The sequence below is a fragment of the Euleptes europaea genome, chromosome 1, assembly GCF_029931775.1.
Source record: "Euleptes europaea isolate rEulEur1 chromosome 1, rEulEur1.hap1, whole genome shotgun sequence".
In the NCBI taxonomy this organism is placed as follows: Eukaryota; Metazoa; Chordata; class Lepidosauria; order Squamata; family Sphaerodactylidae; genus Euleptes; species Euleptes europaea.
This window is the reverse complement of record NC_079312.1, coordinates 113,752,852-113,775,863: the sequence shown is the minus strand read 5'-3', so window position 1 is coordinate 113,775,863 and position 23,012 is coordinate 113,752,852. Positions and strand designations below refer to the sequence as shown.

The 23,012-nt window shown below is 44.6% G+C and overlaps 2 protein-coding genes and 2 non-coding genes across 5 annotated transcripts in view; 1 reads left to right on the top strand and 3 right to left on the bottom strand.

The window, feature by feature from the left end:
* Window positions 1-19,854, bottom strand: part of TNPO2 (transportin 2) — a 31,297-nt gene extending 11,443 nt beyond the window's left edge. The window contains exons 1-15 of one of the 2 annotated variants that reach the window (XM_056867116.1): window positions 19,725-19,854; window positions 16,463-16,574; window positions 15,347-15,422; window positions 12,984-13,133; window positions 11,921-12,027; window positions 10,842-10,975; window positions 7,768-7,849; window positions 6,312-6,434; window positions 5,647-5,765; window positions 4,674-4,734; window positions 3,791-3,959; window positions 2,554-2,706; window positions 2,217-2,442; window positions 1,673-1,844; window positions 386-472 (exon numbers count right to left, since the gene is read on the bottom strand). In XM_056867116.1, coding sequence (XP_056723094.1) covers window positions 386-472; window positions 1,673-1,844; window positions 2,217-2,442; window positions 2,554-2,706; window positions 3,791-3,959; window positions 4,674-4,734; window positions 5,647-5,765; window positions 6,312-6,434; window positions 7,768-7,849; window positions 10,842-10,975; window positions 11,921-12,027; window positions 12,984-13,133; window positions 15,347-15,422; window positions 16,463-16,561 — 1,758 coding nt within the window. In that variant the 5' untranslated portion in view covers window positions 16,562-16,574; window positions 19,725-19,854. Of the gene's footprint in view, window positions 1-385; window positions 473-1,672; window positions 1,845-2,216; window positions 2,443-2,553; window positions 2,707-3,790; window positions 3,960-4,673; window positions 4,735-5,646; window positions 5,766-6,311; window positions 6,435-7,767; window positions 7,850-10,841; window positions 10,976-11,920; window positions 12,028-12,983; window positions 13,134-15,346; window positions 15,423-16,462; window positions 16,579-19,724 lie in introns of both variants that reach the window. The other variant, XM_056867115.1, reaches the window with a different exon arrangement.
* On the bottom strand, window positions 2,045-2,115 carry LOC130493656 (small nucleolar RNA SNORD41). The gene has a single exon (XR_008934018.1). It is a non-coding gene; the product is annotated as a small nucleolar RNA SNORD41 (small nucleolar RNA).
* LOC130493657 (small nucleolar RNA SNORD41) lies at window positions 4,415-4,480 on the bottom strand. The gene has a single exon (XR_008934019.1). It is a non-coding gene; the product is annotated as a small nucleolar RNA SNORD41 (small nucleolar RNA).
* LOC130476115 (uncharacterized) lies at window positions 19,222-19,851 on the top strand. Its single transcript, XM_056847981.1, has one exon. It carries the CDS (start codon window positions 19,222-19,224, stop codon window positions 19,849-19,851), a length of 630 nt encoding a protein of 209 aa, XP_056703959.1.
* Window positions 19,855-23,012: the final 3,158 nt, after the last annotated feature.

The window sequence follows — 23,012 nt, the reverse complement described above, 5'->3', positions numbered from 1 at the left end:
TGGTGGACTCTGATCTGGAGAACCGGGTTTAGTTCCCCACTCCTCCACATGAGCGGCAGAGGCTAATCTGGTGAACTGGATTTGTTTCCCCACTTCTACACATGAAGCCAGTTGGGTGACCTTGGGCTAGTTACACTCTCTCAGCCCCACCTACCTCACAGGGTATCTGTTATGGGGAGGGGAAGGTGATTATAAGCCAGTTTGAGTCTCCCTTAAGTGGTAGAGAAGGTCGGCATATAAAAACCAACTCTTCTTCTTGTATTTCAGACACTGCCTTAGATTCAGACACTGCCTTAGATTCAGACAAACACAACCTTATCACGACCGAGTTCAGCACTTTTCAGCTGAAAGAGCCCATCCGAGCCAATAATGGCTGACCACTCACTTCCAAGAGAGGGAAAAGATCCTTGTCTTCATCCTTCAACTCATTCCACTTCTGGATCAGCGGGGGCATCAGTTTCTGGATGTACTCCTGGGGGAGGGAAGACCATGGTTACAACCATATTGAAGTCAACCATCTCTGGAATTACAAACTCAACCCAGAAATCTTCAGAATCACAATCACTCAACACATTGCTTCAGGATTCAAATGCCTTGAACTATCAGTCATCACAGTTTCTGGGCTCACGGCTAACTGGAGGCCACAACAATACTCTGATCTCATTTACTCTGAGTTGACAGCAAGGGGCAATTCTAAAATTCCACTTAACATGGGTAATATTTACAGGAGATCTGTGAATGCTTCCAGCCACCCTGACTCATAGAAACCTAAGCATGACTGATAACCAACATTTATGTTAGAAGAAGCTGGAAGATCTGTGACCTGTCTCATTTAGTCTGACCCCAAAAGGGGTGTTAATAAACAGTACTATTAAATCTGAGAAGATGAGAAACTGGACAAGGGAAACACACACTTGACAAGTAAAACTGCAAAGTGTGGCATGCTGCCACTTGGGAAAGGTTTTCTTAACCACAACAACACGTTTTTCCTTGCTCAGTAATGTAGCATCAAGCACCCTGCTGCCAGCAGCTGCCTCCCAGTTGCAGGATACCAAGGCCATTTATCTCACAGGTGTCCCTCACCCCAGCAATAACTGAGGTCCCAGTTTCAGGATGTTCCACCTCATGCCATAGTACCTTCCCGTTTTTGTAATTTTGATGTGGGAAATGGCTGAGTATTTGTCCTGTACTGGTTCTGGCAAGTCTACACAGGAAGCATGCCATATCATGTAAATATATGAAACTGCTTTAAACCAAGTCAGACCACTGGTTCATCAACCTAAAATCCTAGTAAGCCGTCGTCCATTCTAAATCTCCCCCAGCCCTGCTACCTAACCATTTGACTGGGGATGGCAGGGATTGAATGCAAGATCTTCTGTGTGCAAAGGTGGTGCTTGCCATCTGAACTTCAGTGCCTCCTAATCATCCTGACTCCAGAAACTATGGCAAGAATTCATTTGTTTCTTTTGCAAACTCAGAAACAGTGAGTTTTAACACTTCCCTTCTCTATAAATTTGGGACTTCCCTTCTCTAGAAATTTCACCCGTACAGCCTTAGCTTCAAGGAAACAGACTTTCTGGAGACACCTGAGCTGTTTATTGATTACTCCTTTAGATGGTCCGGCACCTTGCAAAACAGCAAAGTTTGGTGCCAAAAGGAAGAACGCACATACCGGCTGGTTGAGGTGGTGCCCAACAGAATCAGCCAGAGTGCCAATTGCATCGTACAGGATCAGCAGGTTCTTGTGCTGGTATTTCCCAAAGGCAAAGACCAAAGTATCCAGGATGAAGCTGAGATACGGGACCAGCTCAGTGCACGCCTCCTCCTCAAGGGTGGCAAATGCACTGAAATTAAGAGAACAAGCGTTGGTCAGTGACAAGATCAGAGAAGCACTAGAAACAGAAGGGGAAGAAAACTGAAATTCACAGCCACCTAGCCAACGTTTATATTCCTTAAAGTTTTGGCGAGCAAGTGTCATCGTATAAGAGATTTATCTACTGCCTTCAAGGTACTACACTTGATCTCAAATTATCAGGGCGTTTCTCTGGATCAGACAGTATGAATACATGAACCATCATTGCGGAAGTCAAACTTCAAGTTCCTCATCACATCCGGAGAAAGCCTTGCGTGCCTAATAAGGCTGACCTGTAGCTCAGTGCTACTAAGGATGCATTTTCACACACATCCAATCAAAGCGACGCTTGTGGACCAGTTACCTGCAAGCAGCCTCCTGCACTCTCTTGTTGCTATCGAGAATCCGCTTCAGCAGCTCGGTCATCAGAGGCTTGAGATACATATCTGGGGGCTGGCTCACAACCCAGTGGGCGTAACGGCTCAGGGTCCAGCAGGCGATGGAACGCACGAGGGCCTTCTTGTCCGAGAGACACTGGATCAGGTGGGGAATCAGCTCCGGGAGGTAGGGGACCATGCCCTGCATGCAGCCTAGAAGAGCAGAACATCCCTTTAGAAACCCAAGGTTGCCGATTCTCCGCTTGAGTCAGGTGACTGCTATAGGGGCAAACTCCTGGCTGGATCCAGTAACTGCAGCCTTACCTTCAGCAATGGCTCCTAGAACAAGGATCCCCGACTCCTTGATGACCCACTCGGGGTGGAAGAGCAGCCCCTTGAGCAGCGGGAGGAGATGCGGGAGGAGCTCGTCTCTGAAGACATTGGCTAAGACGTCAAGGGCTGCAGCAGAGCACTTCCCTGGAGGAAAAGAAGAAGAAGAGTTGGTTTTTATATTCCGACTTTCTCTGCCACTTAAGGAAGAATCAAACCGGCTTACAATCACCTTTCCTTCCCCTCCCCACAACAGACACCCTGTGAAGTAGGTGAGCCTGAGAGAGAATGACTTGCCCAAGGTCACCCAGCTGGCTTCGTGTGTAGGAGTGGGGAAACAAATCCAGTTCACCAGATTAGCCTCCGCAGATCATGTAGAGGAATGTGCAGTGGGGAATCAAACCCAGTTCTCCAGATCAGACTCCACAGCTCCAAACCACCGTTCTTAACCACTACAACACGCTGGCTCTGAAGCTGACTGTGTGATAGGGAGCTGTCTACTATGGGTACCAGAGCAACACACACAGCCGCTCCTTGAAGACAGCATCTAGGAAGCTCAATATTTACTACTTTAGCACCTCCACTCATGCCACAAACACTTTTCAAGGAGATGCATAATAATAATCATCTAGGGGTTCCATCCCCCCCAACTCCAACCAGCTAGGGCTGGGTAAAAAAAATTACACAAAAGAACATAAGAAAAGCCATGCTGGATCAGACCAAGGCCCATCAAATCCAGCAGTCTGTTCACACAGTGGGCAACCAGGTGATTCTAGGAAGCCCACAAACAAGATGATTGCAGCAGCATCCTGCCTGTGTTCCACAGGACCTAATGTAATAGGCATGCCCCTCTGATCCTGGAGAGAATAGGTATGCATCATGACTAGTATCCACTTTAACTAGTAGCCATGGATAGTCCTCTCCTCCATGAACATATCCACTCCCCTCTTAAAGTCTTCCAAGAGCTACAGCTGGGAGTCAAAAGCAATACATGAAGAAACAACATTTTTCCATGGTATGAAAAGCAGCTGGCTGAAGAAAACCTGGAACAGTTTCACATACATGGAGGCTGCACTTGCACTGGTCAGAGAACAGTCTAATGGATGAGCTCTAGGACACCTCCCACCTGCCCCAAACTTCTGAGGCATGTTACGTACCTTATTGCCCTGCCTAACTGGCTCTTAGTACCATCCCATTTGAAACCCACCAATCCCAAGAACCAAGTACGCACTCAGATTCCAATCGGAAAGTGTATCATCGTCATCATCCTCATCCTCTCCATCTTCGTCATCTTGCAGCCGTTCCTCTTCATGCTGCAGAGTAACCGTCCGTGACTTGTGAAAACGAGGCTTGATGTCCTGTTCGCTGTCAGGGATGGCCTCGTCTTCTTCTACGTCACCCTGCAATTAAGGGGAGGGTTAAAGTGTAAACCTATTAGACAGGGAGCCTCATGTGCCAACAAAACGATACCTGGCAAACCAGTACACTAGTCCATTTGTCCCTCCAGAACAGGTACTGATCTGTGGCTCTAAATCTACAGTTACCTCAACAGAAGGTAGATCAATGCAAGAACCAAGCAGGACATGCACTGCCCCTCCCACTATTTCACTTTGACGGCCTTCCTACCCACCAAGCACAAATCCACTGGATACTCCTAAGGCTTTCCAAAAGGCCACTCTGAATAACATTTTAAACCAGAATGGCCATAGCGGTCATATAATTTCCAACAGAAGGGAAATCTCTGAGGAAATAAATTAAGAGTGCCTGCTAGGAAAGCTCGTTGTTTCATCTTCTGGCTCCCCAAATAAATATAAGTGTTACAAAAGCCTTCCTAGACCGTTCAGACCATGCCTCTGTGGATCAGACAGTATGAATACAAGACATCACTGTTGTCAGGTTGAAGGTCATGCATCACTTCCACGAAGGCGTGAACTCTGCTAATCACGTACTACAATGTACCTTGTCAGCAACAATAATGACCTAAGAAACACTTAAGTTAAAGATGTCACAAGCACAGTCCAACACAGAAATGGGGGGTGGAGGTATGATTCAAGGGGGAAGGGAAAACCAGTCACTCTAGTTTTCCCAAGAAGTTTGGACAGCCGAAGAAGTACCTTTAGCAATATGATATCAATTTCAGAATATTTCATTCCATTCACCAAAATTGGAATCAACCTGTCAAGAGAAGATAGAGGGGGGGAGGGAAAGATTAAGTAAATGGGGCTTGAAGACTGATTAACACCGATCATAGCTGGTGACAAAGCCACCAATTACCAAACAGGAACAAAGACATGGGGGTGGCATTTTAATGACTGCCACTCAAAATTCAAAGGCTCCTGGCAGCAAGCAAATATCTACCCAATTATGTCCTTCATTGCCAGGCAAATCCAACAGCAAGCTATAAACCATATTCTAACCCACAAGGCTATTGCCAGCACTAAAAGCCAAACATATTGCTGCTGCTTCAGACTGAAAAGCAGGCAAATGCAGGCGCACAGTACGGGTGCGCGGCAACTGTGTAGCAGACTTGGGAACAGAACCTGTTCCTCTATCTTCCTACCCACCCTGTTAAATTCCTTTTGATCATATTGCATGATTTTGGCAGTTCCTTCTCAAGTACCAGTATCTCACCCAAAAAAGCGTAATTGAAGAAAGCAATACTTAATAACTCTACTTCTTCAATTACCCCTTGTAAAGACTAGCCTGTTTGGCTCCTATTTTGAAAGCATCAGCACCTTCCTTAACTTATCTAGAGAAGACTTCAACTACGGAGGTACCCATGAGGCTCAGTGGAGCTAGCCTAGGCAGCAAGACAGTTTTCCCCCTTCATTTCTTTTTGCATAGAGTAACTGCTTAAGAATGCAACGGTAACAACTCCTTCACAAGTAAAGAGAAGGAGCATGTAGACTGTTTAGCCCATGGGCGATCCTTTAAATGTAAAAAAGGGACCAATCATATATAGAGGCCTCCATGAGCCATCGTACCTTCACCACACATACAACCATGCTGCCCTTTTGCTGGAAGCAAAGGAAACAAAACTGAAATCCCAAAAGACAAAGCAGATTTTACAGAGGCTAAGCCACTCACTGCACCAGATGCGAAGAGAGCACCTCCTTGCAGATAGGCTGCTCAGCCAAGGTCAGCCAAAATTCACATGCCTCCAATGCCACATTCTCATCGCTGTCCTGGGTCCTCTGCAACATGTACTAGGGAAGAGACAAAAGCAGAAACATAAAACTGGCTCGGTCCCAGTCACTACCTATAGCACAGAATATCAATGTCAGTAGTAGACCATCAAAAGGACACAGTATTTTTTTTTGGGGGGGGGGGAAACCTGTTAGGTCAGCAGGAGAACTTTACAGCACAAACCCTCCTGCAAGCAAAATTGCAGTGTAAAGCCACCTACTGGATCAGCAGTAGGACCATGGAATGCTATCAGGAGGTGAAACCATGCCAGCTCCGTCCCACTTTTTATCACCCATGCCACTTCTAGAATTCTAGAGGCTAAAACCATCAATCTTAAAGCAAAACCAAGACAGCCAGCCCTGGCACAGAAGGCTTTCTATTACAAGGCTCCCAGGACAGAAGAAGGAAGCAGCAGCCAGGAAAATTCACCAGTGCTGTAAGCAAGCTGGTAAGCATACTGATCCTCATTTTGCATTGGTGAGCTTGAGCCAATCTCCACTAGAGCTCTCGAAACTAATCAAGACAGGATGTTATGGCAACATGCTTGGCAGAGGAAGGATGCTTACCTGAATGATACTGTGCATGTGAGGGATCAATCGGTCGATCCGCACCTCGAGCAGCATCACCAGCGCTCGGCAAACGTTTTTCCGAACCTCGGGATCTTCATCTACTGCCAGGGCAAAGAGATGCTGCCGAGACCAGGAAGAATTAACATTCAAAATTATATATATTAAAAGTATTTTTTAAATATCCCAAACCAAAAGACTTGAATGCCACTGCTGATTCCTCTAGAAGTGGCTGTAATGAAGCCAGTAAGATTGTCTTTTATATGTAGTGAAGCATTGTGCTCATGGTTTTTTGTCAACAAATACATTCAACGAAGTGTGGGTAACAACTGAATTTCTCCATAAAGTTTTTTTTTTTGGCAAGTAGAGGGGCAGTGTCAACGTCATTTGTGGTCTATAAGGGAAAGAATAGGGAAGCACAAAGCCAGCTACACAAGGCCTACAAGCTCTATCCTAGGAACACCTGAGGTTTTGACAGACACAATACCTTTATGTTTTCAAGTGCAAAGGCAGCACAAGAGAAGGACAGATGCATCAGTCTCCAGAAAACATAGCTAGGGCTTACTGGATTATATCCAACAAGATCCGCTTGCGGAGCAGACCTCATAATGCTGGACTTTTCTGCTTTCCCTTCCTGATGCTGCCACCAATTGAGCCCCTGGAAATTTTGTTCCCTGGGGTTAGTGGACCCTCAATAATATTACAGGGACCAAACTGAGACCTGCAACAAACAGGGAGATTCAGAAGAAATCATCGTCCCTTCTTCCAAATGTGGAACTGTGCGGCTGGAAACAAACCTACATTTGTCTAGGTCTGGAACAGAGGAACATGGCTACTATTAAGAGCCAAATACCCTACTTCCTGTATTGGAACTTGTGTTTTCTAAGGCTGCCTCTGGCCATGGGCAGGCAGTTACGGCACTTAAAAGTCACCTAGACAAAGGAAGTAAAAGACTTCCCATTAGAACTGATCGTGCAGCAGAGGAAAGCCCAAGAGCCGACACCTAACTAAAATCACCAAAGGAGATAGCAATAAATGTGGCTTCTTTTGGAAGGGAATAGCTAGCCTCACTTCACAGCTGAGAGGATTCTGTTAGCCTAAATGCAACAGCTTTTCCAATGGCGTTCTGAGAAACCCTGGGAAGCTCACACCAGGCGCTCCCGAGTAGTGACAGGGAGTTCTCTGCAACACAGCGGTTGCACCCACCACTAACCTTCCCCCATGGGCAGTTCCCCTGTGATAACAATGAAGCTCAGAAGCTAGATCGGTGTCAAGGGTGAACTGGGAATACTCTGGAAAGTGACCCAGAACCTGCCGCAGTACAAAGATTCCCACGGCAGGATTTCCTCAACAGACAAGTTCGTGTGGAAAGCCATGGGCTTCGTTCACAGTGAGTCATGGGCTGTGAAGCCACCACTCCCAGCAGGAACCAAGGGCACAGGAACACTCACTGTACCTCAATGAAAGTGTCTATGTTATCCATCAGTGCTTGGGCCCTGTCCATGATGAACTGGTTAACACAGGCAATGGCATGGGACCTGGTGAGGAAAGAACACAAAGAGCTGGAACAACCGTAGATCACAGCTACTACTACACATGAACACATGAAGCTGCCTTCTACTGAATCAGACCCTCAGTCCATCAAAGTCAGTATTTACTCAGACTGGCATCAGCTCTCCAGGGTCTCAGGTGGAGGTCTTTCATATCACCTTCTTGCCTAGACCCTTTAACTGAAGATGCAGGGGATTAAACCTGGGACCTTCTGCATGCCAAGCAGATGCTCTACCACTGAGCTACAGTCTCTCCCCTACACTTACTACAGTTGCTACTACACTCATACAACCCAGTAACCAAACAATGCATTCTCTGGGTTCAAATGCAGTTCCAGCTAGTTCCAAGTAACAGTTCACACTGGGGGAGGGGGGAGGCTAAGCTTAACAAAGACCAAAGTTGCAATTCCATTTCTGTGTACGCTACTGCATTTCCGAAGGAGAAAAAACACACACAGTAATTTGTTTCCCAATTCTGTATTTCCCATCCCATTAAAAAAGCCAGTAAGCGACTTCTGCTAGGGACGCTGAGCTGAGCACCACGTCTCTTGGGGGCTCCCAAGGGAACCAAGATTCGTTCGAATCTGGGGTGTAATCCTGCACCCCTACCCGATCCTAAATAGTGGATTGGGAAACAGGATCTCTCCTGCTGCCCACGAAGTGCGGTTTGACCACCAGTTTTGCTGAGAAAGCCATTGGGCGACTCTCGGAATCCTGGATGAGGTCCCACCTGGCCTGAGGGGAAACCATTGCCGCGAACGTCTCTCTGGAATTAGGCTCAGCTCTCCCCTACCTATTACCATCTAAGCAACAATACATAAGCAAGAATACCTACTCTTCTAAAATCTGAGTAAGTAACAGGAACTCTTTTGTTTTACCTGGAATTGGAAGTTCCGAAGGAGTGGAAAAAATATCTATAGAATCTGTATCTCCCCATTTGAGGTTTGGATGACTCTTTGACATTTAAAAACATTGGATAAGCCAGCAGGATCTTAATCAAATTGATCGGTGGATAGACATAACAATTGGGACCTTTTGAATGACGTTATAGCCACCAATCAGAAATTCAGAAGTGTAAAGAGGAGGGATGAGCAGATTCCCCCCCACTTCCGGGAGGAGGCTTTTCTGAGTAAACAAATTTTCAAGCCACGTCTTATCTGGAAGCATCAGCTATCATCTGCCATCGCGAGAATACTACGGGATTTGAGACCGGATGTGTGGCACCAATGTGTAACTGGCAAATACTTCCCAAGTTCCTAGGCAAAAGGAAGGAATGGCAGGCGTGCAACCTTTTATCCTGTCCCCCGTAACACCACTTTACAATTCACAACGTATACGTGTCCGGATTTTAGAAATTAAACTTCAACAAACTACCAGAAGTAGCAACCATGGAAAGTGAGACTAAATTCATGGATCGACTAGTCTCTCTGACAAACAATATCTACGAACTTGTTAATCGGAAACTGGATGTAATTTCGGGAGATCTCAAGGATATAAAAGACCGAATCATGACAATGAGATCAGAGATGAGAGAAGGAAGCTCCCCAAATGACAAACCATTAAAAGAAGAATTAAATTCTGCAAAGGAGATGGAAAGCTATGAAGGACTACCAAAGGATATACATCTGCAAGAAGAAATTGAACCAACCCAATTGACAACCATGGATATGAATGTAAGAGACTTTGACTTTTGGTTTTATGATTTACTTGATGAACTTTTCAACTGGGAGAATTTAAAAGGGCAAAAAGCTGGAAATACCGGGATTTTTCTTTTCGCCTTAGGGATGGAAGAAAACATGTTGCAGATTTACTATCTCCCATCAATTTTCAGAGGGAATTGCACTAACAACCTCCATGGATGCCCTCTGACGTTTAAAGCTACTGGGGAAAAGAGGAAGATGTTGGAAATTTAAGATAAAGAGACTGGGTCAAAGGGTTTAGTCTTTCTCGGGATTTAATTAAAAGGGACTGATTGAATGGCTTGGCTTTGACAAAAACAGAATAATTAATGGAATTAACATAACTGATACTTATTAGATATGTGGGAGAAATGGAGGAATCATAATATTCATTCTCAAAGGAAGTTAAATGATACTAATCCATTTTTTATTATAAAAATAGTGCTTTTTATATCTGTTCTTTCTTTTTTATTTTTTTTCTTTATTTGAATATAGATAAATGAAATAGCAAATACTTAGATTATGAGTAATGTAAAATAAAATAAAAAAAATCTTATAAATGTTTGTAACAATATTAGGATTAGAATCTTAAAGGAGATTACAAATAAATGACAAGATTGAGGGAGGTTTAGGGGAAGTCTCTATATTTTATTTTTTATCTATATATGTATATATTTTCAACAATTGTTAATTAGAATTTATACTCTGATGTTTACCTATATTGATTGTTGAATACTTTGTCTAATTAGTATAGAAAATAAAAACTTTTATTAAAAAAAGCAAGTAAGCAAAGACTAAAAAGCTATTCCTTGTGCAAGCACCATTCTGGTTCATGCAAGCACCACTCTGGTTCTAATCCAATAAATATAATTTAGGAGGGTTTTTTAAATCTTCATGTAATTAAAGACTGCTTGAACTACAGGTTTTAGAAATTATTCCTTTTTCAAGAGTTAAAGGTATTTCCCAAAGCATGCAAATTAAGAAGCAAGCTAAGTTCCCAAAGAGTTAACAAAATTCTATTAGCACCTAGACGTTTTACACATAAGGTAAATCTAGTCAAGATTGCCAACTCAGATGGAGAGAAACAGCTGTCGTTAATATTTCTTGAGGTTCCTGGTTTTTGAATGAGATACAAGGTTGAAAAGCCCCTACTCTTTATCCAGGATACAGCATAACTCCCTCTCCGGGGAAATGGGAGGGGTAGGATGACTAGCCACTTCAACAGAATTCTCATACAAGAGTTGATCTTAGTTCAACTCATGGAATACATAACAGGAATCAGTAGGAAAGAAGGCACACACCTAATTTTGGGGCTGCAGTGCTTGAAGAACTGTAGAAACTTTGGGATCATGACATTAAGTGGCCGATTGAGAGCATCACTGTCCAGGAGCTCAGAGGAATCTTCGCAGATCTTCTGTAAGGCACCAAAAGCCCCCTAGAGAGCATGACAACAGTTAGTACCGAAATACCCCAGATTAGGGAAACAGGCAAAGAGCATCCAAGCTTCATTTGAAAGTCTGCCATCCTGGCCAAGCTAAGGTGTTTCCAATTGTTCTGGCATAAGCTGCTCTCATTCTGATAAGAGCTGTGCTAAAGACTTCTAAAACAACAGGCTGCCAACTTGAAAGAATGTGCTGTCCTCCTACCCTCAGCCAGACAACCCACGCAACAGCCTGAGATGAGCAAACTAATTGCCTAAATAATTAGGAATGCTGGAAGAGAAGCAGCAACAGGTTTAAAGAGAAACCCCCATTAGAAGCACTCTGATCAATAGGAAGTGGGGAACAGTCTGTAGCTAACAATTCTCTAGGAATTCTGCAAACTGGGGAATTTCAAATTGACAACAACTTCGATCTCCCACCTGCCATGTAGTCCAAATGAACTCCTTTCATATACCCCTTCCCTTCCAATTTTAATTATTTATTTAATTTATACACCACCCTCCCCAGCCAAGAACCAGACCTCTTACAGTATAGGTTAAAGTGACATCATTCCCAGTGAAGCAGAAGTGGTACCTGAATAGCACTGTGCACAGCAAAAGCGTTTGCTGCTATGGGAATCAACTACATTTCCATCAGGCTGGGTGAACAACCCCCTTGTTATAAACTCCCATTTATCCTTGACAAGCACAAGGTGATGCATATTTGCTCAGAAGAAGATCTCACTTTGTCCAATGGACCTTTTATCCAGATAAGCACAGGACTGCCGCATTAGTCATGTTAATAAACTCAAGTGCAGTGTGAATTTGCTGCGTTACAGCCAGTGATGCTTGAAAAATCCAGAACACACCATCAAGTACACACTCCCCACAAGAGATCTTTCCACGAAAAGTATTGTCAGCTCTACACTCGCAGTAAAGGCTCAGAAATTTCCCACTCACTTCACAGGTGTTATAGTCCTCAGAGTTGAGCAGGTTGCAGAGCTGGGGCAGAAGCTCTGGCCACATCTGCAGCTCTCCCTTCGACGCAATGGTGGTGATAAGAATTCCTGGCAGCAGAAAGGGGGGGGGGAAGCAATAAGCTGCAATGTAATATTAGTCCTCGAGCCCATTTTGGGCTCATTAGTTTAAGCAGTTTAACACTATCTTAGCTTCAAATGCCAAAGGCAAGAAGATTGAATAATCCAAACTGGTGTGCCCTAAAACAGTGTTGTGTGGTGGCGAGTGTTGGACTAGAATCTGGGAGAGAGGTTCAAATCCCCACTGTGCTATGGAAGCTCACTGAGCTCACCTTGGGCTGGTCACTCTCAGACTAACATAGGACTGTTGCTGTGGGGATAAAACAGGAAAGAGGAAATTGTTGTAAGCTACTTTGGGTCCCCAATATACGCATTGGGGCAGCAGAGTATAACTATTTAAAATACACAAGGGCTCTCTTCTATCAGTCTTCTGTTACGCCACACTGAAGACTTACAAATAGCATGTGCAGAGCATTCTAAAATATGTTCCGTCCACCACACGTGTTAAGTTTGCATGTTAAGTTTGCAGAGGTCTCAGAGAGGAATCCCACTATGAAGCTTAAATACGTCTGCCACAACACAGATAACCTCAGTCAATACCATGATCTTTTCATGGTTCTACACGGACTGACAGATTTACACATCTTATGAACATCACCATGTAACAGATGGCAAGGCACCAGCACACAGATGAAATAAACAGGCCCATACCCATAGGCTTACAACTTACATGGTGTTCTGAACAAACCTGTGTTAATACAGCATTTCTGAACAAGCAAGAACAGCAGCACCTATTAGAAAAGGCCTCATTGGGAACTTAACATTCAAAGCATTAGTTTTAAGGTACAAATATAATGCAACTCTTCAGGCTCACATTGTATAGGTTTTATTGAGTGAAGAGTCATCTGTCTAATGCTGCTCCAAAATATAAATCCAGGTTTTAAAAATTAGATACAAATCCAGTTACCCCATCCTCTGATACTCACCAATGGTAGCTCTGATAAGAGAAGAAGCATCTCCTATGTTGTTAAGACATTCTTGCTTAATGAATTCTGCAACTGGCTGAGGGAAACTCTGGTAATGAGCCTTCACGTTGTTCTTCAGGATCAGACCACTCAGAGAACGCGTTGGTTCATCTGTTTTAAAAGATAATTTTTGGAGAAGAAATGTATTCTGTAAGACCTGTTATGACTTCCCACAGGGAAGACACATAAACTGGGGAGAGAGGGGAGAAGAGGTAATGGTGACCTGATGAGATAAGCTAAAAAAGACAGAACCACCAAGACCGATTACTCAGTTGCCATGAACTGAAGCCCTTGCTTATATCCATACGCAATTTTCTAACATGTTTTACTCATGATCCTTTCTCACAACCATCTCACACAAGAATTTTAGATACACCTTTGTCTACAGAAACCCAACTGACATATTGCATTTATTACTTGGTCTAGGTGCCAGGCGCAGAGCTGCATTTTATTTAGCCAAGAAGCTGAACAAAATGTCAAGACTCGAGCCATGCAATGACACAGAATACCCAACGTTCATAATGTTTTCGGACATTAGTCACCCAAGCACAATTTGAGGACGTTCATTCATGAAATCTGTTACATATTTAATGTGTGTTATGTCCATTTACCAGATTTATGTGAATGTGACTTATTCTTATGTCAGGCGGTTTTCCAGATAGGGCACAAATACTTCAATTCATTGCAATCAGATTTTTTTTCAGATAATCCTCATTTTCTCAATTCCCCCCATGAAAGACTTTAGACTGAGCACACTTTCCACTCACACTAGTTTAATATTACTGGTGGGACATCAGAGCACAGGAAGAACTGGGCTAGCAGATTTTTATATGATTTGCTCGCACCAGAACTCAAAGCAATATTGAGAACTACTGCTCTTGCCTTAGCTTTTCACATTAGTTAGCAACAGTAGAGTGGGTTTAAACCCACTATTAAATTAGTGACAGGCAAGACAAAATTGGACAAATTAAATGCTGCTGCTTCCCTTTTTTTGAAGTGCCTATTTGTAACAAACTCCAGAAGTAGTAAATACAGCTGCACGAGACCCAGTGAATGAGCTGTGTTAGATTTTTACTGGGCAAGTCCTATTGCAATCTATTTCAAGACTCAATGCAAACAGGGCGCTTCTTTGAGCAAACCCAACATTTGCTGCATAAACCCTGAAGACCATAAAATAGCTAGTCGGATCTCTTATAGAGTCAACCAATTGTGGCTGCTCTGTTATTTTACAGACTGTTTGTTCGAGAGAACGAAAGTGCTCAGTTCTCAGCTAAACAGCAAAACTAGTGCAGTTCTACAAAAAAAAAAAACACCCAAAAAAGGTGAATTTTCCCAAGTCACCTCAAACAGAGGAAAGCTTACTGAAAGTTGTAGGACACAAACAGATGCAATTTTATTAAGGTTATAAATACAGAAAACTCTTAGAGACCTTTGGTCATCATGGTCAGACAGCACTTTTATCTTCGGAGTCCCTCCCTTGTCATTTGTTCAATGACAATGGGACTGCATTCCTTACCCTTGTACACTCAGACACAGCCCCCTCCCAAACTCAGAAACCAAACATTAACCCTTGTGCTGTTCTCTTGAATAAAACAGCATAACCTTCACTTTACTAAGACCAAGATCAGAAGCAGCGGTCGCCAAAAGAAACCTGTTGGGACTGGCTTTCGACGACCCACCTCCTACATCTTTGGCCATCTTCCTTTGGCTCTAAACACAACACCCAGCTCTTCCACAGAGAAAAATGGTAGCCAACTACTAGTTCAGCACCAAAAGGACAGGGAATTTATTCCCGTCCAATAAACTGAGCATTACTTACTGCTGCAACTCAAGTATGATGAGTTGCGCTGGCCTATACTTTTCACATAAGAATGCTCTAATGACAGAATCACTGGGCGCCAACTTTTTGTTTGAACACAGATTTGATTAGCTATTCTAAAAAGGTAAAGGTCCCCTGTGCAAGCACCGGGTCATTCCTGACCCATGGGGTGACGTCACATCCCGACGTTTACTAGGCAGACTTTGTTTGCGGGGTGGTTTGCCAGCGCCTTCCCCAGTCGTCTTCCCTTTACCCCCAACAAGCTGGGTCCTCATTTTACCGACCTCAGAAGGATGGAAGGCTGAGTCAACCTTGAGCCGGCTACCTGAAACCAACTTCCGTCGGGATCGAACTCAGGTCGTGAGCAGAGCTTTTGACTGCAGTACTGCAGCTTAACACTCTGCGCTATTCTAAAGGACCAAAATTAATCCCCGATATCAGACAATAAACAAGAGACACCCAACACAAGCACAAATAAAGTCTTTAAGCTTCCTTTGTAATATACCCTCAGATTTCAGCCGCGTCAAGACAAATATCAAGTAGTTATTGAAATCGGGAAACTGGTTGAGCTGTTTCAGTTTCTGCAACATTTGTTAAGGAATTCTAACAGTGTCCTGCAAACGTAAGCATCCAAAACTTCATCTGTATCTAAAACTTCATCTATATCAAGCCACAATTAGTTTTCAGAGGGTTTTTCCACATTTTGATAGAATTAAAATGACATTAGAAGAAAAATCCCATCAAAAAAAGTATAGTTACATAAAGAAGTGAACAGGTCTAGATTTTATTACATATTAACAAAAAACAGTCTCTCTTGCTTAACAGTTTTCATTGGATAAACCCTATTCCACTAAGTAACCAATGGATACTGAAGTTCTCCATTTGTAATTCCCCTGATCAAAGATGCTTACATATAGTAAGTTCATTAACATGATGTTCCAAACCCTGCGAAGGAAAACATCCATCCCTTGTAAACAATCTTTATAGCCATCGGTATTTTCTTCCACCAAAAATGGTGGGGCTTTACGGTTTGGATTACCAACCCTTGGGCACTCAAGGGTCACTAAATACAGTATTGAAAACTGAGGCGCATCAGATCACATTCCCAGAAATGTAACTTGAGAAATGCTTGCTAGCAATATTTTGCAGCAGTTGCTTATCTCACTAATAATTTAGTCTTGACTGAAGAAGAAGAGTTGGTTTTTATATGCCGACTTCTTCTACCACTTAAGGAACAATCAAATGGGCTTACAATCACCTTCCCTTCCCCACAACAGACACCCTGTGAGGTTGGTGGGGCTGAGGGAGCTCTAACAGAGCTGTGACTAGCCCAATGTCACCCAGCTGGCTTCGTGTGTAGGAATGGGGAAACAAATCCAGTTCACCAGATTAGCCTCTGCCGCTGATGTGGAGCGAGGAATCAAACCTGGTTCTCCAGATCAGAGTCCACCACTCCAAACCACCGCTCTTAACCACTTCACCATGCTGGCTCTCATATTATTACATATGACTGCAGCGTCATATGTAATGTGACACATCTTGGACACTGCTTCTCTATCTTTGAAGCACAGCCAAGTGTTCCAAGATTTTCTCCTGACTAGCTTGACTATTCCAAGGATACATCTTGCACAATACGTTGGGTTGCTGTGTTTGGAGACTGAGAATCTTTGAGTAACTGAAGTACTTGCTGAAGGCCCTGCTCATCTGGCTGCCAGTCCATGATGGGAAGCTGACTACCTGTAGAACAAAAGGGAAAAAAAGGGGGGGGAGAAGAATTACTAACATGACAGAACTAATCAACTCACTACCTTAGGTTGCAACTCAAGACACTTCAAGACACACTCAAGCAGAACTACGTATGTTTTGCACAAGCCTGACCATCATTCTTGCAATCAAGCACAGGTAATCCAAGCAAACAGCATACTGCTTTGCCCTCTCCAGGTTAGGTTAAACTCAGGCAAATGGGGAAAAAAACATTTGAAGCCTACAAAAGTCAGGGACATTGCCAATGGATCCTAGAGAAATATTAGAGAAATACTTCAAGAAACTCTAACAGTTGATTGTTCTATGCCCATTCATGTTAGTGGGCTTAGACTGGAGTAACTCTCCATATGATGACACTGTAAGTGGCGTTTAATATCACAATCCTGCAAGGTAGGTCAGGCTGAAAAAGAAACTTGCCCACGGGCAGCTAGTGAGCTGGACTTCCTATGCTCACATAAACCACACTTTGCTTTTGTTAGCAGCTTCAACATGACCTTCACATGCAGAAGTTGCTATATTCCCCTATGTGTAAAGAACAAAAAATAAGGTAATATAAATAAAGCCTATATGGTCTAGCAAAATGTTTCACCAAAAAATATAATCTGCAAAAGCATGCTTCTTCATCAGAAGGCATTTAGAAACTGCTAGAATGCCCGAGCAACCATTAGTGGCAGCAACGTGAAGATACGTGTATGACTCATCACAGAGACACTCAGTGATTGGGGGAACTTGCATAAAGCTCCTATACACAGCAACATACAATATAGGTAGAGGGATTACTTTGCTATCTGAACAAACCACTTCTGTGTATTTCAAAGGAGGATGAAGAGCTATTTTGATTGGCAGGCAGAGAAAGGTAACCAGCTTCCTTAATTTCACCACTCTTGGCAACTGAATTTAAGCTACAATTTTTAAGTTCACAAGGTAAATACTGTACCACGAGGAAAAGGTTTTTCCATGATTCTGTTTCGGGCTTATGGGAGATATATTTCTTGCCCAGTCCCCTTTCTACCCTCTATATGAAGAACATAAGAAAAGCCATGCTGGATCATACCAACACCCATCAAGGCCAACAGTCTGTTCACACAGTGACCAACTCAGTGCCTCTAGGAAGCCCACAAACAAGACGACTGCAGCAGCATCCTGCCTGTGTTCCACTGCACCTAATAGGCATGCTCCTCTGATATCAGAGAGAATAGGTATGCACCATGACTAGTATTCATATTTACTAGAAGCCATGGATAGCCCTATCTTCCATGAGCATGTCCACTCCTCTCTTAAAGCCTTCCAAGTTGGCAGGCTTTCTTCCACAGGGGCAGGGAGCTCCACAATTCATTCACTCATGACATAGCAAAGTCAGTCACTTACAACTTGTGGCCTTGCGATTATTTGCTCTAAAGAAGTAAATTGCTAAGAGGCTTTCTCTGAAGTATCGTGAACACCACATCTTAAATTTCTACTTGTTAGTTAAGTACAGCTCAAATACCTTCCATAGTTTTGTTGTTTGGTACTGTATCATTCCAGCTCTAGGTGCGTTAAATTCTGCAACTGGGGAAATCTTTCCTCTACTGCCATGTGACTTCACAATTATGACAGACATCTATTTAGAATTGCGCGTTGTTGACAAACCATACAAAGTAACACAGACCATGACACTGCCATCTTCCGTCTATTGTGTTCCTTTCTTTATTATACCATCCAAGCACATTTTAGGAAGTGACTAATGCTTATAATAACATCAGACCATTCATTTAATGTTTTTGCTCTTATTCACTTTTTGCTCCCCTTGCCCATGCTAAAGCTCATTCCTACTCCAGGTGAGTTTTTGTGGTAGATGAACTGCACTGTAGCGAACACCAACAGCAAGACGATCCTCTTATTCACTGAGCCTGCCCTAGATATCTTTATCTTAGAATGGGTATTTGTACAAATTAAGACACAGTTGGAGGCAGGCACACTACTTGCCTAGACACTCAACCCCAGGAAACAGAATACTGGAACTGGAGGGATATCAATGCAAAACCCAAATTCTTTATTAAGGAAATATAGCTGGCTAAAAGAAGAAGAGTTGGTTTTTACATGCTGACTAGGGAGAATGGGCTTACAATCACCTTCCCTTCCCCACAACACTCTGTGAGGTAGGTGGGGCTGAGAGAGCGCTGAGAGGGCTCTAAGAGAGCTGTGACTAGCCCAATGTCACCCAGCTGGTTTTGTGTGTATGAGTGGGGAAACAAATCCAGTTCACCAGATTAGCCTCCGCCGCTCATGTGGAGGAGTGGGGAATCGAACCCGGTTCTCCAGATCAGACTCCAATGCTCCAAATCACCGCTCTTAACCACTACACCACGCTGGCTCTTACTGTCTGACTTACTATCTTCCCATTTAAAAAATTAGCACTAAACAAATTCATAGCATATGGGTCTACCTAGAGCTATTAGCCATGCTTGAACCCTCCACATTGCAAGGCAGTATACCTGTGAATACCAACTATGGTGATCACACCACCACCAGGAATGGGCTGTGTGAGGCTTCTGAGCATCCTAAAGGCCACCTAGCTACTTCCTTTCGAAAGCACGATGCGGGCGTAGATGGCCTAACAGCTTACACTTCACAAACATGTGCCGGGGCAGCTGTGCTACGCCCCCCACCCCCACCCCGGTCCCCGACGTCTGCAGCATCACCTCCCACGCAGAAAAGCATGGAAGCGACAGCTGCTGCGGGGCGGCCCCACGGGCCCGATCGGAAGCTCGGGCGCCCCTCCCCCCAGCCACGCACCGTCAGGCCCGCCGAGGAGCTCGTCCGGCGTCGGCGGCCGCCCCCGTCCAGGCCAGGCCTCTCCTCCAGCACCACATCCCCACCCCCCACACACCGATCCACGCACGCCCCGGGCCCTTCACTTCCACGCAGTTGCGACCGGCGAGCCAGACTCTCCCTCACTACCGGCCTTCTTCGCCTCCTCCCTGCCGTCCGACCCAATCACAGCCAGCCAGCCAGCCAAACCCCGGCCCGGCTCCTTACAGGTTTCCCAACGAGGCCCCCGCTCACACAGCCTCCCGCCACCCCCACGCTCGCTCGCTCCCGACCCCTCACGAGGACACAAGGCAACCCCGGCGCGGTACCTGCCCGGTTCCCGCGTGCCCAGAGCCAGGCCGCGGCGTCAGCTCCGAGGGAGGGGGCGGCAGCGGCAGGAGAACGCGACACGCGGGCGATGAGCTACGCCGGCCGCCGTCTCCGCCGCTCACGTGACGGAAAAGAAAACGAAGGGACGGCGCGCTCGCGCACGTCGGGGAGGAAATGGGCACGGCGGCGAGTCACGTGGCGCAGGGAAAGGGCGGTAGCCACGCCTCCTCTTTACTTAGTGTCTCAGCCCTTAAGCAGTCATGCAGCAAAACCCAATGTGGCGCCTGCCGGGGGAGGGGGACACCACTATTTTTGTTGTGGTGAGAGTTACTTCCGGCCGCGGAGCTCTACTGGGACAAAACCGGATTTAAAATCTAAACACAAGAGAAGGGTTTATTTCCTTTTTCTCCCCGTGCAGCTGCATATTTATTTAGAAGTAACTTCCATTAAATATACTTTTGAGTAGACGTGCACAAAGTTAGGCTGTGAATCTCCCAGCAACTCTGCAGGGATTCAGCTAGGGCCGTCAGGTCTCTTTTCTCCTCTGGTAGGAGGTTTTGAGGGCGGGGTTTGGGGAGGGGAGGGACTTCGATGCCATAGAGTCCAGTTGCCAAAGCGGCCATTTTCTCCAGGGGAACTGATCTCTAACGGCTGGAGATCAGTTGTAACAGTAGGAGATCTCCAGCTACTACCTGGAGGGTGGCAATCCTAACTGTGTAAGATACATTGTTAAATTGTGGAACTCCCTGCCCAAAAAGTGGCGATAGCTGCCAACTTGGAAGGCTTTAAGAGGGGAGTGGACATGTTCATGGGGGATAGGGTTATCCATGGCTACTAGTCAAAATGGATACTAGGCAGGGTGCATTCCCATTCTCTCTAGTATCAGAGTAGCTTATAAATATATTCTGCACTTAAAAAGTATTTTTCGCCCCTGTACTAATTTCCTTATCTCCTGATACCAGTACAGTGGTGTCTATTTTCTCCCCCACAACCTGGAGGATGGCAACTCTAGATTCAGCAGAGGCGAGATGCTGGCACCCCTGACCTGAATGGCCCAAGTGAGCCCAATTTCACCAGACCTCAGAAGCTAAGCAGGGTCAGCCCAGGTTAGTGCTTAGACAGGAAATCTTCATGGAAGTCAAGGTCTCTACACAGAGGCAGGCAATGGCAAACTACCTCTGTTCTTTTGCCTTGAAACCCCTCTGACTGGACGACACTTTACACACAGAGGTGCTAACACATATTGCATGGGGAGAAGAGCAGAGTGCCATGAGAGTATGATTCAGCTCATCAGGTACAGCAGCCTTCACATCCGAGTGTCAAAAACACATTTCAGAACTGAGCTTCAGCTTCACAGAAGTGTTCTAGATGTGTATGTTTCTGGGGGAAAGAAGCACACGTTGCCTTCTGTGGAGCTTTTACACTGTGGTGTTAGGGAAGATAAATAAACATTATTAGTACTGAACGTCTTCCTGAAAGTAACATTCACTGATTGAAGAAGAAGAGTTGGTTTTTATATGCTCACTTTCTGTACCTTTTTAAAGGTGAATCAACCTGGCTTGCAATCGCCTTCCCTTCCTCTCCCCACAACAGACACAAACAGAGGTAGGTGGGGAGTTCGGAGAGAACTGTGACTGGCCCAAGGTCACCCTGCAGGCTTCATGTGTAGGAGTGGGGAATCAAACCTAGTTCACCAGATTAGAGTCCGCCACTCTTAACCACTACACCACACTGGGTCCCTTAAGTAGATCTTACTCCCAAATAAATATGTAGAGAGTTGCTGACAAAGAGATCAAATATTGGGGACAGCATTTAAAGAAATCTACAAAGGGAACATCTAGTGCAAGGGTTCCCAGCCTTTTTGAGCCTTTGGGCACCTTTGGAATTCTGACACGGTGGTGGGAACAACCACAAAATGAGGCAGAAGCCCCCCATCCCACCCCACACGGAGGAAGCCCAAGTATAGGGGACATGAGTAATTTAAAAAAAAATACTGGGGCAGAGGAGTGTGAGAAAGAATAAAACCAACACTGTAGTGGCAGCTGCCACTGAACTTATGTTATTTTAATCTGCACAGCCTAGCAGAACTCCAGTGGCCACTTGGCCCCACCCACTCTCTAAAAACACTTGGCGAGAGCCAGGGAAGGTGTCACTGGACACCATGGCGCCCATGGGCACCACACTGGGAACACCTGACCTGGTGCATTTAGTCTGACATGGTGACTTAGGCCCCCTAGCTGTCACACAGCCAACAACCTCCACGAGAAGTTGGCCTTGTACAACAGTATTTTGCCCCTGCAACTGAACCTTATAATGTTAATGAGGATGTCCTTGTGGTTGACATTCAGTTATGGGAGTTGTGCTGTTGTGTTGGGATACACTACACTACAATTTCCTTCCCAGATGGCCTGCTTTTGCCATCCATACTGATCTTGACAGATCCTACAGTGGGTTCAGTGCATGGAAGAAAGATGCAGTAAATGATGCCATTCAGATTGGTGGCAGGCACACTATTTCTATTATAGACCTTTGGTTAACTTATTTTTGGGTGATCTGTTCTTGCATTTATTTTAGCTAAACATAGGCAAGAGAAAGGATACCTGTGTGGATGCCAAAAATACAAGTGTTACGTGCATTGGTTAAACATAATCTAATATTGTCGAAGGCTTTCACGGTCAGAGTTTATTGGTTCTCGTAGGTTATCCGGGCTGTGTAACCGTGGTCTTGGTATTTTCTTTCCTGACGTTTCGCCAGCAGCTGTGGCAGGCATCTTCAGAGGAGTAACACTGAAGGATAGTGTCTCTGACAGTGTTACTCCTCTGAAGATGCCTGCCACAGCTGCTGGCGAAACGTCAGGAAAGAAAATACCAAGACCACGGTTACACAGCCCGGATAACCTACAAGAACCAATAATCTAATATTAATTTGAACAATAGTCCCATCCTCAGTTGTGATCAAAACACTCCCAAACAGCCCTGTTGATTTCACTGAGTCTACCTCAGAATCAGTTTCAGAAGGTGTTTATTTTATTTATTTCATTAGACTTCCATCCCGCCTTTTCCCCACCAAGGTGGGCTGAGGGCAGGTTACATCATCTGACATCTCCATCATTTTAAACCATACAATACCATATAAAACTATTACAATGCATTTAAAACATAAATAACTTCCAATTCCATATATTTCATTAAAAAAAAACTAGGACGATGCTAACTAATTTCTCCCAGCAATACTGATTTAGAACAAAAAAAATTCTAGATCCTGATCTGGTCTATTAATAACATTGA

Coding starts and splice junctions, on each gene's coding strand:
- LOC130476115 (XM_056847981.1), top strand. CDS start 19,222: ATGTGCCGGGGCAGCTGTGCTACGCCCCCCACCCCCACCCCGGTCCCC.